This window comes from Balaenoptera acutorostrata, chromosome 12 (genome assembly GCF_949987535.1).
Source record: "Balaenoptera acutorostrata chromosome 12, mBalAcu1.1, whole genome shotgun sequence".
In the NCBI taxonomy this organism is placed as follows: Eukaryota; Metazoa; Chordata; class Mammalia; order Artiodactyla; family Balaenopteridae; genus Balaenoptera; species Balaenoptera acutorostrata.
In genome coordinates, this window is record NC_080075.1 from 47,279,493 (window position 1) to 47,295,086 (window position 15,594).

At 35.3% G+C, this 15,594-nt stretch overlaps 1 protein-coding gene across 4 annotated transcripts in view; it reads left to right on the plus strand.

Moving 5' to 3' along the window:
- CLHC1 (clathrin heavy chain linker domain containing 1) overlaps window positions 1-9,501 on the plus strand; it is a 37,593-nt gene extending 28,092 nt beyond the window's left edge. For all 4 annotated transcript variants that reach the window (XM_007190006.2, XM_007190007.2, XM_007190005.2 and 1 more), the window contains 3 exons: window positions 2,165-2,367; window positions 7,674-7,853; window positions 9,212-9,501. In XM_007190006.2, the coding sequence (XP_007190068.1) occupies window positions 2,165-2,367; window positions 7,674-7,853; window positions 9,212-9,408 (580 nt within the window). In that variant the 3' untranslated portion in view covers window positions 9,409-9,501. The remainder of the gene's footprint in view (window positions 1-2,164; window positions 2,368-7,673; window positions 7,854-9,211) is intronic.
- Window positions 9,502-15,594: the final 6,093 nt, after the last annotated feature.

Below are 15,594 nucleotides of genomic sequence, written 5' to 3' on the forward strand. Positions count from 1 at the left end.
AGCATCAGAAAGTGCATGTTCATTACTAACACCTGTTATCTAGTGCAAAGACACTTCAGACAAGATTAATTTCCTTACATATACTTGGCCCATTCTACCTCTTAGTTGTAAGAATTTAAACTCTTATGCATTTCCCTGAGTGCATAAAGTGGGAAAATACCACTACATTTTTCCCGAATTATTCATATTTGTATTTCTGTATTTTTCTGGAGATACCATTTAGCATAAATGTCTTTATTCTAAATAGGACAATTTGATTTAACCCACTCAACTCTAGAGCATTCATGAGCTAATTAATATTGTTTGGATTTTCCATGTTTTGGGTTTCTTCTATTTAGATACCTTAGACACTATAAAAATCATTACAACTTTACTCCATACCATATTGGTAGTGATTAATTTTAAAATACTAGATTTGAATCTTCTGGCAGCATTTTTATTTTTTCTTAAGCTTTGATGGAACTGTGTGGTAAAACTATGCACTAAAATTAGAAGGCTTTGGATAACTATGAATTATACCTATTCATACATTTCAGGTCTCCATTAGGAACTCATAAAAACAAAAATCTGGCCTTTTTCAAAAAAATTATTGGATGACTACTACTGACTACTGGGTGTCTGACTGCTACCTCTCTTACCCCAGGGCTAGAATCCTTGTTTTTCTCACCCCCGACCCCCCCCCCCAACCCCCCACTACCTGCTTTTCCTTCGGGGCCAATTCCATTCTTCTGGGGCTTGATCCTCCTCCTCCCTTTGGATAATTTTCTTTTTAATCATACTATTTGCTTCTGATCATCCTTTTGGAAAGTGACAAACGAAGACAGGGCAACCTTAGTCTCAACTCTGGCCTTCTCTCAGGTGGAACAGCATCATGAGGGTGACCACTGAAAATAAGGAAATAATGGTATTAATAAGAGAAATAAATACTAAGATACTGGTATTTTCATTGCTCCAGTAATGCAGTCACTACAACAACTGAAATAATGACTTGTTCAGTCTTAGGAAACGTTGTGGCTTTAACTACCAAAACTTATATTTTGGTATTAAAATGTGGAAGTCGAAGAATTGCTTCCTAAATAGTTGATTCATACTCAGGAGCTTCCTTTTGATTTTAGACCCAACTCTCTGCTGCCTGCCCCAACAAACACAGAGGGCTTTATCTACTTAATTTTCAATAAAGAGACATTTTGTAGGGGTTTCAGGATTTCATTTTGTTGTTATTGGCATTTTATTACATGTATATAGACACTAATATTATGTGACTGTTGTTATTCTGTAGCTATTAATTAAAAATATAATTATGGGACTTCCCTGGCGGTCTAGTGGTTAAGATTCCATGCTCCCAGTGCAGGGGGCACGGGTTCGATCCCTGGTCGGGGAACTAAGATTCTGCATACTGCATGGCGTGGCCAAAAAAAACCCCAAACTATAAAGCCCAGTTTCAGTACAGCCAGTAATTAGAAGTGATATCTTTAATGATACCCAAATGTTTTTTGGCTTATGCTGATAGTTTCTAGGTGGAGTTAGTAGTACAGATGGTTCCCTTCAATTGTGTATGAAGATAGTGCACTAAAATTGATGAAAAGTGAAATCTACTTATTTGAGCCATCTCAAAAGAACTGTTTCTTCAGTCTCTCCTAATAGACACAGTTAAGTCCTTTATTCCCCCGTTGTTTCTTTCAAACAACTTGCACTTTCTGTTTTCCTTTTAGTACAAATGCTTGCAAGATCTGTTGGTAATTTTGAGCTAAAGATTTTGTCACTATCTTTAACCAACATTTAATAAGTTCTTACATTCTGCAGGGTTTTGGAATCTAGATAACAGCTAAGAACATTGAGAGCCTCAATTATGAGAGAATTTTTGTTTACCTTGAAATTTTAAATCCCACCAATCTTTTCAGGAGAGTTTTAACCTTGTTTGTAGATTTTTTTAAAGTTGAGCTCAGTTTCACCAAAATTACTTCCCCCAAAGGAAGACATGCTGATTGTTTTTGTTCTTGTTGTTAAGTCTTGGATATGTTTAATTTCATCAGTTGCCTACTAACTTGGAATCCTTATAGACCATAGAAAATCCAGTTCTACTGTGCTGAATTTTCAAATATTTCATTCTCATCCATTCATCAAGAGCTCACTAACATGTGCCCTATTGATCTGCTTGCTCTAGGCTGACATTTTCTGAGGAGGCTGGGGATGTGATTTTTGATTATGGGGAGCAGGATACTTATAACAAGGCCAAGTGTCTGGCTTTAGCTCAGCTTATCTATAGTGAATGTGGCCTGCACAAGAAAACTCTTCTTTGCCTGTGTAAACAGGGTCAAATTCATGGGGCCATGGAATACATACAACAATTCAAGGACTTTACTTCTGGTAAGTGAAAAAGCCTATTAATTGTATACATTCGAATTCTGGACTTGAATTGTAAGATCACCCATGATAGTAGGCAATATTTTGGACTTATACATTATAAAGCTTGTTTTGTGTATACCGGTAAGTAGATTTCTTTTGTAATTTTTAGTGAAAACAGGTAAGCTGAAGCTGATTGACTTTGATGGTGGACATTCAAATACATTATATATTTCTTCAGTACATAAACATTTAGTAAACTTGCAGATATTTGGACCATGCTACTTAAAGGATTTTTAAAAAATAACTGAACTTATATATAACATTCTGAACTATAATATAAGCATTAGAAATGAAGAATTAGTGAAATAATGTTGATTTAAAAAGTTTGAAACACCTAGGTTGCAGCTGGGCAGTGATCTGAGAGAATTGTGGACCTTAGGGTGACCCTAGTTGAATGAGCTGATCTCTTAATTATAGTCTAGTTCAGCAGTAGCCTTAATGTACAGGCGGTCCTGGCATATCCCCATATCCCAGGCCTGTGTCAATCCTGATTTTGCAAGCTGTGTACTCCAGTTCTAAGAAATTGCACAATGGAACAAAACATAGCACTTTTAGGTCACATTTTTCCAGGAAAAAGAATCTGATCATTTTCAAAGAGTAAATTGACTTTTACTTAGAATCTGTTTTTTAGAGTTATTAATTTTTTCATTCATTATGTAACAGCATGCCCGACATTATTAGTGTAATAATAGCTATAGTTCAGCTTTTTACATGTCTTATCTCACTTAATCCTTATGTTAACTATATGAACTAGGTTTTGTTATTATCACTATTTTATAGATGAAAAATAACTGTGTCCAAAGAGAGGCTAAGGCACAGAGAGGTAAGTAATTTGCCTATATACACACAGCAATGGAACAGAATCTGGCAGAGTAGTTATGACACAATATTTGTTGAATGAATTATATATTTTATTAATATTATGTAAGTTATACAGATTCAGTTTCTGCGTTAAGTATTATTTTTCCATAGAATTATTTTAGTCAAGGAATAAAGGTTTTAATTACTCTTGGAATTTTCATTGAATGAAATGTGAAGTTTCTTTTTTTGCTTGCAAAATTTGCCTTGCATGAGTATATAGAAACATGATTGACTCATTATCATATTATCCTGTTCCTCTAGTAGTGCATTACACTGTAAAATAATTATACAGTCAGCCCTCCATATTCATGGGTTCCACATCCATGGATTCAATGAACTTCAGATTGAAAATATTTGAGGGAAAAAAAATTCCAGAAAGTTCCAAAAAGCAAAACTTGTGTTTGCTGTGCACCAGCAATTATTTACATAACATTTGCATTGTATTTACAACTATTTACATAGCATTTACATTGTATTAGGTAATCCAGAGATGATTTAAAGTATATGGAAGGATGTGTGTAGGTTATATGAAAATACTATGCCATTTTGTATAAGAGACTTGAGCATACTCAGATTTTGCTATCTGCAGGGGGTCCTGAAACCAAACCCCGTGGATACCAAGGGACAACTGTATATTGTACTAATTTAAGAAATATTAACTCTCCTATATAATTAGAACCTTGATATTTATCCTCAGAATTTATTTAGTACAACATCATAAGATAATAATAACCTGAGGAAAATTAAGCTTAAAAGGTAGAAACAATGTTTGAAAAATTACTCTGCTTATTTTACTTTTTAATGACAAACAACCACAGCTTTCCGAAGTATCATCCTTGGCCTCAGGGGACAGACTCAGTTTGTTAATACTTTCTGGTTTCAGAAGAAAATGGTCTTTCTCAGATTTAGACTATCAGCTTTACATTTACAAATCAAAGAAACAAAACAAAAACGGTGAAGTCCTAAAAAAGTCTTTTGTTCCAAAAGCATAAATCTGACTCATAGAGCATCTGTTTTAGAAGGAAAAACTCTTCGTTTTTCCTCCCTAATGATTTCTAGAATAAAGCCTGAAATGATTTGTTTGTTCACCTTCCCCATTATCATTAAACAAGTGAATGTACCTATCTGGTTATATTCTAGATCTGGAATTCTAAACTCCGAGGCTAGAAACAATCTAGAAACTGGGTTATTCTAGATCCAAGGCTCTCAAACCTTCTGGTCTCAGGTCTCCTTCATAGTTTTAAAAAGCATTGAAGATCCCAAAGAGTTTTTGTCTATGTGGGTTACAATCAATTGATATTTATCTTATTAGAAATTAAACCAGGGACTTCCCTGGTGGTCAGTGGTTAAGACTTTGCCTTCCAATGCAGGGGGTGTGGGTTCGATCCCTGGTCCAGGAGCTAAGATCCCACATGCCTTGCAGCCAAAAAAAAAAAAACAAACCAAAACAGAGAACAGAAGCAATATTGCAACAAATTCAATAAAGACTTTAACAAAAAAAAAAGGAAATTAAACCAGAAAAAAAATTTTATTGGAGTATAGTTGATGTACAATATTATATGTTACAGGTGTACAATATAGTGATTCACAATTTTTAAAGGTTATACTCCATTTATAGTTATTATAAAATATTGGCCATATTCCCTGTGTTGTACAATATATCCATGTAGCTTATTTTATACTTAATAGTTGGTACCTTTTAATCTCCTACCCCTATATTGTCCCTCCCCCTTTCCCTCTCCCCACTGGTAACAACTAGTTTGTTCTCTATATCTGTGAGGCTGCTTCTGTTTTGCTATATTCTCAACTGGTTTTCAGCCAGGTTGAGCTTCTTCAGCTGGGGCGTGGGCGCCAGGAGCTGGGGGGTGGGGAGGTGGGAGAGGAGTCGGGGGGCAGAGTCTGCAGCCTGTTGCCACACAGGTAGAGCTCCTGGAGGTGGCTCAGGCCATTCAGGGTGTCAGGAGACAACGAGGCCAGCTCGTTGAAGGAGACGTCCGTGGTGTTGAGTGCCGGCAGTGCCCATCCCAGCAAGGGCAGGCTTCTCAGCTTATTGTGGGATATAATCAGGGTCTCCAGCCAGGGCAGTGTCACATCAGTCTGCAGGCTGGTCAGCTGGCTCTTTCCCAGGTGCAGCTGAGTGAGGTGAGTCAGATTCATCTATGTTTTAGATTCCACATATTAAGTGATATCCTACAGTATTTGTCTTTCTTTGTCTGACTTATTTCACTTAGCAAAATGCCCTCCAAGTCCATCCATGTTGCTGCAAATTTCATTATTTATTTTTCGTTTCAAATAACAATAGGGAATTCCCTGGTAGTCCAGTGGTTAGGACTCTGTGCTTTCACTGCTGAGGACTCAGGTTTAATAATCCCTAGTTGGGGAACTAAGATACCACAAGCTGTGCCGTGAGACCAAAAACGAAAACAACCAACAACAATAAACCAATTATGTATTGTCATAAGTAAAATATTTTTATGAAAAATAACTTTTCCAAAGCTAAACAATTTAAGGAAAAGAGTGACACTGTTTTACGTTTTTGTAAATCTCTGTAATGTCTGGTTTAATAGAAGATAGCTGGCTTCCCATATCTGATCCTATATTCAGTCTATTGTAATATGTCATGTAGCTTCTGGAAAAACACCACTGTATATTTGTGAGAGAAGGAGAATGAAAAAGGCAAATTTTAGTATTTTTATGAAAATAGTTCTGACTTTATGGACCCTAGACCATATTTTGAGAACCACTGTTCTAAGTATCTAGGTATTTGTGAGTTAAACAGTACCATGGTTGATATATAGACCCTTATAACCTTATCAAAATAGAACATACAAGATAAATAATGATCATTATTACATGTCAAACCAAGGAATAAGGAAATGCATTCTGAAGTAAGTAGAGGGGTAAGTTCATAGGATTTGAACTTGTGTCCTTTCTAATTAGTCAGAGACCATATCTTGTACATAATGGAGTAAATATTGTTTAATCAATTAATGGAGAAGGGTATTTGAATACTTGATTGAATGAAATAGAGAGAGATGGATGAGTTATGAAATGTTGGAGACAGGGGGGTCCTATATAAATAACTTCACCTTAGTGGAGGCCAGATTGAGCGACCCAAATCATAAACTTCTACCTCTTCTCTAGGGAAAATTTTTTTAAAATTATTTGACTTCATTGATATAGAATTATATTCTGCTATTCCTTGCTTCATCTTTTACCATTTCTCTTTCTCCTTGTCTCTCTCTCTCTCTTTGTGTGTGTATGCATGTATATATATATACACACACACAGTGCACACACACATACGTATTTATTATTTTAGAGGAGCAGCACCATAGATTGGAAGGTCATGGACTCTGGGGGTCCGATGAACTGTTCTTCTTTAGACTATGTCTCTAATTCTGGGAAAATTAACTTCTCTAAGCCTGTTTCCTCACTTGTAATGTGAGAATAATAATATCTGACTTATACTGAATATTAGATGTAGTAATTTAATATATGTAAGTTCACAGTACAATAATATGTGTTTAATAAACACTAGATTACCTTGTATTACCTTTTAGAGTGCAGTTATGTTTACACGTAGTTCTTGAAATGCTCTCAGAAATTATTCTGCCAATTACCTCTGTTGTGGCCCAAGAAGAATACTTTTACTTAAAAAAATTTAGTAAGTTAACACGAAGTTTATAAATTTAAGAATATAAATCATGATTGTAGCTTTAAATTATCTGAATGGTTAACTAGTACATTAAACCATATGAAATTGCTTTTTTTTTGAAGTAAAAAATGGTCAAGTGTAGGCAACTTCATATGGCTCAACCTCTAGCTACCTGAACTAGCTAACAGCTTCTTAAAATCTTCATATTTGGGTTTCTAAATACTTGATATTTTTAGGAAAAATTACTGAGCCCCTTTTCTATACAAGGCACAGAAAGAAAGATATACTCAGTAGAAGTTGGCCCCCAAATGAGCAACAAGATGTAGACAAAAATAACGTAGTATTAGATGGGAGCTTAGAAATTGTGGAGATACTAATTCTAGCACTTTAAGATGCAAAAACTGAGGTCCAAAAGATTAAGTGACTGGTTGAGCTATGATTAGAATTCAGGATTCTTGATTGTCAACCTGGTCCTTTTTTTGTACCACATTTCTTTCCAAGACTGGTCTCTGATAAATTTTTTTTCCTGGTACTATGTTTAGGTAGTTTTCCTTTGTTTTTTGCTATGCTGAGTATGATTTATTTATTTATTTTTGGATTGGAGATAGTAATGTTGAATTCATTGAGGGCTTTGGAAGGACTGGAAAAAGAAGAGTTGATTGGCAAATATAGACATTAACTAGTCCCAGTTTCTAGTTGATGTATCATATTAGGATGTTGAGACACAGTTTTTCATTTTTGCTTTCAGATGACCTGATGCAGCTAATAAAGTTATGTCCCCACACTGAATTAATTCAGTGTCTCACTGACGAATGGAATGGGAAACCACCATATTTATCTTTTGGTCTTGCTGTACTTCACCTGTTCTCTGTAGATATGAAAAAAGTTGGCATTAAGCTACTTCAAGAAATAAATAAAGGTGGGAAAGGTAAGTGAAGTAAAATTTTGTAGTGAAAGAAATAGTAGTGGGTTATTTAGGGAAAGGTTCAAGATTATTATGTTTGAGTTAACTCTATCTTCCTAAGAGTTTATTCTTGGCAAGAATTAACTTTAGGTGTTTATAAATGTAAAGATTACCATGTTAATAATACTCTGTTGGCAATAGTATATATTTGTTGAGAGGATTAGAATGAAGAGAGACTCCTTCTGAAGCTTGAGGGGAACATCATAATAATTATAATAGCTATGACTACTGTAAAATCTTTATATATATTAACATATGTGTATATTTAATAATTTATATATATATTTTAAAATGTTATTTAGATAAACTTTATGTTTTTTATTCCTAAACCAAATATATATGAAAATATTATTTACATATATTATTTACTCTGAACCTCACTCTGGAGTGGGATCAGGAATAACTAATTAGATCTCACTTTTTTCTTTCCTTTCTCTAATTTAATGTAGAAACTTGAGCAGACAACTTGATTTTAAATTATCATATGGGGCCAAAGAAAGAATAGTAAATTACATGAAAACATAGTTGGGAAGATAATTTAGAAATTATCATTACAGATATCAACTAAAATATTTTATTTGATAGAGAAATAGTAATCATGGTGGAAATAAAATAATAGTGATTACAATAACCTGAATAGAAATCCTCTTTCATCAAGTATTATAAGTAATGCAGGTAGTAGATAAACGAGTTCCATAAATAGTTTCAAAGAGGGTCACTATAATTGATTTTCAAAAGTAAATAATATCATTAGTTTTCTTTAATAAACAAAATCCTTCTTTTATTTCCTTTAGAAAAATATTTGTTAAAGAAGCCCCATCATTAAGAGGTCTCTGTCTAGAGATAGGATGGAGGTTTTGCCAAAGAGTTTTTTAAACCCTTAGGTTAGCACTATAGGGCATTTATAAAAGTGTTTGAAGGATCATGAAAACTTGACCATCAAATTTGTTTGATAGTTCCTAGTGGTACCTTATAGACTGTGAATAAGGCTGAGCCCACATTCTTCACTTTCTGAACTCCCTTCCTTTCAACCTTCAGCATCTGCTGACCTTACCAGGAAGGAGATGAGTGGAGGAATAAGTAATGTGAGAAATGGTGGAGAGTTGAATTGAGGCATGAAAAGGTTAATGAAAAAGGAGGAGGAGAAGGAACTAACACTTGAGTACTTACTATGAGCTCGACTAGGCACTCCACATTACACTTAAAGGAATCAGGTCTAATAGTAATGGAGTTGAAATGATATCTCTTTATTTTTGAAGAATTGCTAAGTGTGGATTATCAAATAAGTGCTATATTATAATATTGTATTTTTATTTCCTCAGATGCAGTTGAACATCTTATGATAAATGATCCATTTTGCTCCCTAGAAAAGTGGCAGGAATTAGCAAATATATGTATACAGAATGGCTTTGACAAATTATCTAATGACATCATGTCTGTCCTTCGATCTCAAGCTGGGGTTACAGAAATTTCTGAAGAGGATGATACAGTCAACTTAATGCAGCATGTTTTTTGGTAGTTCTACATGTTAACCAGTTGGGGGAGCCTCTACAACATTTTATATATATCAGTTAGGCAAACTGATTTTGGTATAACTAACTTATAAATAAATCTGGAGTATGAAGTTCTCAGAAATATATCATGCTTCTTTTGTTATGATGACATTTAGATTTGTCCTTGAAATATTTACACCATTGCTTCCTTTTTTTATATGGTCATTTTGTATATTGAATCTTTCTAAAATTCCTATGTATTTTTTCTTTTTTTAATTTTTAAAAATTTTTATTTAATTTTAATTTTATTTTGGAGTATAGTTGATTTACAATATTATGTTAGTTTCAGGTGTACAGCAAAGTGATTCAGTTATGCACATATTGGATTGGCCAAAAAGTTCATTCGGTTTTAAGTAAAAATAAAAGGCATTTTTCATTTTCGCCAAGAACTTTGTTGAACAACGTGTTCATTAACTGAATGAACTTTTTGGCCAACCCAATACACATATCCATTCTTTTTCAGATTCTTTTCCCATATAGGTTATTACGGAATATTGAGTAGAGTTCCCTGTGCTATATAGTATGTTCTTGTTGATTATCTATTTTATATATAATAGTGTGTATATGCTACTCCTAAACTCCTAATTTATCCCTCCTGTATATTGAATCTTGATAAAATCTAAGAATGTAAGTGTATAAATCTCAGTTTAGGCATTTCTATCTAAGTGCATAAGTTAATGTCTAGCTTTATTCCTTTCTGGTGATCTAATTTAATAGCAAGAACTGAGGAAGGTGTGAATAGTATCCTGTCAGACTGATTTCCCAAATATCAAATGCTATAAGCCTGACTTGTAACAAGAAAGGCAAGATGCCATTTCAAGGTTTTCACTGGCAAAAACCTAGAGCATAGTAATTTTGTACTACTGACTCAAAGATGTGCTCCATGCTTTGGTATATATAAATGGCAAATGTTAAGCTTCTACTATAAAACTTGGGAATTTCAGCATGTTCTTATCTAGAGAGAGAATAGCCAAATTTTGCAAAGAAGTAGTAGTTCTACATCTTAGACCCAGGATACCTGTAGGCATGGAATATGTCATACAAAGTGGTTTTAGATGATTTCAGGTGTTTAAGTATTTGATTTTGACTCAGAGTTCTGTGTCATGGACAGGTGTGATATTCAAAATATTAAATGATCAGCATGGCATAGGCACCAATCAAACAGAACAGATACCCAACTCATCAGAACAGCTTTCAGCCCTTATGCCATACCAGAGCACACCAGTTGAATGTCAGCCTTGATCATGGAACATGGTAAAAGTGAGCTGCTGTTAGATAGAATAAAAGAGCATAAGTTTTCCCCTCCTAAATTTAAACTGAATGTATATATTTTATTTTATAGTGGAAAGAATGTGAACTTGGAATCAGACAGGTTCATATTCAAGTTCAAATTCTTCTTCTTACTCTTTGTAAAATATGGGCAGTAATATCTCCCCAAAAAGTTTAGTGATATGTATGTGCAGTATAAATATATTACATAGTGGAAGAACTTAATAGAAGATAACCCTTATTTCAATGTAAGAGGTCCCAGAAACACATATTCCTCTACTTGGTTTATACTTCACAAATCCCGCATATCTATCCATTTGTACTTGTATAATTATCCCTCTTTGGAGTATTTGATATAACACACCTTATTGCCTATATTAAGCTATCTGTTTCCACTAATATTTGGGTTGCTGGGCTTATCTTACAAATCCAGAAGAATACTGGCTGAGTTCTCAATTTTTCTCTATATTGGTAAACACAGTACTGGATAACTATAATTCAGTTTTCTAAAATGTAATATTTTTTAGAAGTAATACCTATGTACAATTTTAAAAGCAATTTAAGTTGCAATTTAGTTATAAAAGGCTTATAATAACTAATAATATTTTTATTTCTGGCCTTCATATTAGCTATGATTTTTAAAAATTATTTGTTTATTTTTTGGCTGCATTGGGTCTTTTTTGCTGCACATGGGCTTTCTCTAGTTGCGGTGAGCGAGGGCTACTCTTCGTTGCATTGCACGGGCTTCTCATTGCAGTGGCTTCTCTTGTTGCAGAGCACGGGCTCTAGGCGTGTGGGCTTCAGTAGTTGTGGCTCGTGGGCTCTAGAGCGCAGGCTCAGTAGTTGTGGCGCATGGGCTTAGTTGCTCCACAGCATGTGGGATCTTCCTGGACCAGGGATTGAACCTGTGTCCCCTGCATTGGCAGGCGGATTCTTAACCACTGCGCCACCAGGGAAGTCCTTAGCTATGATTTTTGAAAAGAAAATATGAAGAATGGAAAAAAGGAAGGGAAGGAGAGAGGGTATTTCAGCAGTACTGATTCTTTATGTACCAGTGGCTTAACACCCTTTTTTCTTTGAGACTTGTATGATTGATAGAAAGCTACTATGTATCCGTTGACAGAACTTGGAAAAAAATGTGTTCATGAAAGCCAAGAGGGTGAATTAGGTACAGAAATCTGGAAAAAGCTTGAAACAGCAGCTGTTGTTGTTGTTACTGCTAATTTTGCTTTGGTTTTAAAATGTTTTTTCCTCCACTCATTATTATTCTTCTTTGTTAGCATTAGCTTTGGCAGTTTACCCAAGGAAAGTGAAATTTGTCAAGTGAATCTAAATTAAAATGCCTGGAGATGGAGTTGGGAGGAAGAGCAAGAATATAAAGTCAAGTGGAGGAAGGAGAAAGAGTTGAGTTGTGAGCTGTACAGGGCTTGGAAGCTGTGAGAACCACCCTATAAGCTGCACTGAAAGAGGTATAACATGAGCCTCGTGGCATAGGAGCCTGTGTTCTAGACCAGCTCTACCACGATCTAGTTTTGTGTCCTTTTCCTCATGAATTTATTTTGGCTAGATAATTCCTTTTGTCATTTACAACTCAAAAATTCAGTAGTTCCACAGATGATTTCCCAGTGCTTTTTCACCTTCTGCCTAAATTGTAAATACCAGGATTCAACATCAGCATCAGCAACATATTGGGGGGACTTCCCTTGCGGTCCAGTGGTTGAGACTCTGCGCTTCCCTGGTCAGGGAACTAAGATCCCACATGCTGCACAGTGCGGCCAAAACAAAAACAAACCCAGCATATTCTGGATACCTGTTTTGTGTATGGTCTCTGCTATCAAGATTACAACTTCAGTGGGAAGAAACAGAATATTGTAAAAATAACTAAAAATAATTCCTTAGTATTATCTAATATCCAGTCTGTATTCAAATTTCACAAATTGCTTAAAAATGCCTTTTTACAGTTGAGTTGTTCCAATTAGGATCTAAACAAGGTCCATGTATTCTATTTGGTTGTTGTGTCTCTGCATATAGAGTATTCTTCCTCTCTTTTTTTCTCTCTTGCTATTGACTGATTGGACTGGCTTGGTTGTTACTGGGAATGTTCCACATTTTAGATTTGTCTGTTTGCTTCCTTATGGTATTATTTAACTTGTTTTTCTTTTTCCCATATTTCCTGTAAATGGAAGTTAGCTGTAAAAACTTAACTAGATCTAGTTTCAACTATTTTGGCAAGGACGCTTCATAGGTGATGCTGAGTATTTCACATTTCATCATATTATCATGCACTAAATAGTTGTCTCATGTCATTGCTTTTCGAGATAACGTCCAAAATCCTTAACATGGCCTAACGAATTCTGCATAATCTGAATTCCAGCTGATCTCCAGACTCATCTCCTACCGTATTACACATTATTTTGAGCCAGACACTTGTATTTTTTCTGTTCCTCTTGTAAGGGGCTTGAAAATATGCTGTTTCTTTTACCTGGAAGGCTCATCCCTATCTTTTTACCTAGTTAATAATTTCTTTTACTTTAGGCTTTAGCTTGGTTAAAAATTCCTCAGGGAAACCTTTTATGACTTCCTTAATTATGCCACATTTCTTTTTTCTAGGCTGTCCTTTATTGCTATTATCATGGTTACAGTCAGGGACAGTACTTTTTATTGATGGCAAGGACAGCACATTTTGAGGGTGTCGAAAATGGGGGAAGGTTACTCTGTTAGTTTTCTAGGGCTGCTGAAACAAAGTACCACAAACTGAATGGCTTAACCACACAAATTTATTGTCTCAGTTCTGGAGGCCAGAAGTCTGAGATAAGGTGTTGGCAACGTTGGTTCCTTTGGAGGACTGTAAGGGAATAATTGGTTTCAGACCTTTGCCTCTCTCCTTGGCTTATAGGTGACCACCTTCTCTATATCTCTTATGTCATCTTCCCTCTATGTGCTCTATGTGTGTCCATATTTCCTCTTATATGTATGCCAGTCATATTACATTAGGACCCACCCTAATGAACTCATTTTAACTCTGTAAAGACCCTATCTCCAAATAAGGTCACATCTTGAGGTACTGGGGATTAGGGCTGCAACTTATGAATTTTGGGAGGGCACATACAATTCAACCCATAACAGTTACCATTATATCACCAAAATCAAACACAGTATTGGGTACAAAGTAAGCTGCAATAAGTAGGTCAATGAATAAATACCAAGTTGGACCTGGAATCTTTCATATTTAATGCCAGTCTTGTGAATTAGCTTTACTCTCGCTTTATTTTGTTGGTAAATTTTATTGATATATAAATACACATATACACAATAATAAATTCTGAAAAATGCACAAGTTATAACTGTAGAGCTCAATAATTTTTCACAAAGTCAACACATTTATGTAACCAACTCCCAGATGAAGAAATAACACCCCTGGAATCCTAGAAGCCCCTTTTCAGTCATTATTATTCCCCTCCCAGAGATAGCCACTATTCTGACTTCTCATACCTTAGATGAGTTTTGCCTGAGTTTGAATTTTAGATAAATGAAATCATAATGTATTTATTTTTGTGTGTTTGGTTCTTTAGTTATTATTTTTGTGGTATTCATCCATGTCATGTGCAGTTGTTTATTCTCATCACTATTTATTATTACATTGTGTAAGTATACCACAGTTCTACCATAGATGGACATCTACATTGTTTCCAGTGTGGGACATACACATAGTGCTTTCATGAATATTTTTGTACATGTCTTGTTCATGAACATATATGTGCATTTCTGTTGGATTCCTGCTTTATTTTTTAGGTTGTATGTTGATAAGTATTAGGTCATACTAGTAGCTATAATTTTCAGGGTCAATACTGCATTAATGTTTGATTTATGACATTGTTCTCTGACAGCTGTAATGAAATAGCTATAATAGAAATTCTCCATTGGGTTAGAAATATCCAAAATTAGTCATATTTTTCTAAACCCATGGCTTTAAAAAATAGATTTTATTATTTTGAGCAGTTGTAGGTTCACAGCAATATTGAGCAGAATATACAGAGATTTCCCATATACCCCCTGCCCTTACATATGCATAGCGTCCCCTGTTATCAATACCCCCCCCCACCCCGCTCTGAGTGGTGCATTTGTTACAATGAATGAGCCTACAGTGACTCATCATTATTACCCAAAGTCCATAGTTTACATTAGGCTTCACCCTTGGTGGTGTACATACTGTGGGTTTGGACAAATTTATAATGACATGTATCCAGCCTTATAATATCATACACAATAGTTTCACTGCCCTAAAAGTCCTCTGTGTTTTACCTATTCATCTCCCGTGGCTTTTTAAAAAAAATTTATTTGTTTATTTATTTATTTTTTGGCTGCATTGGGTCTTTGTTGCTGTGTGCGGGCTTTCTCTAGTTGCATTGAGCGGGGGCTACTCTTTGTTGCGGTGTGCTGGCTTCTCATTGCAGTGGCTTCTCTTGTTGTGGAGCACAGGCTCTAGGCATGCGGGCTTCAGTAGTTGTGGCATGTGGGCTCAGTAGTTGTGGCTTGCAGGCTGTAGAGCGCAGGCTCAGTAGTTGTGGCACATGGGCTTAGTTGCTCCACAGCATGTGGGATCTTCCCGGACCAGGGCTCGAACCCGTGTCCCTTGCATTGGCAGGTGGATTCTTAACCACTGCGCCACCAGGGAAGTCCCCCCCATGGCTTTTTTCATTTTTATACAAGGCACCTCTTTGCCTGCCATGTATGAAGAGAACAAATATTTTTAAAGTGTTCTCTCTGTGCCAGACACTGTGCTAGTACTATTAATATGTATTCTTATTAAATCCTCACAAAAATTTTGTGAAATAGATATTATTATCCCCATTTTCATAGGTGAAGAAAAGGGAATTCAGAAG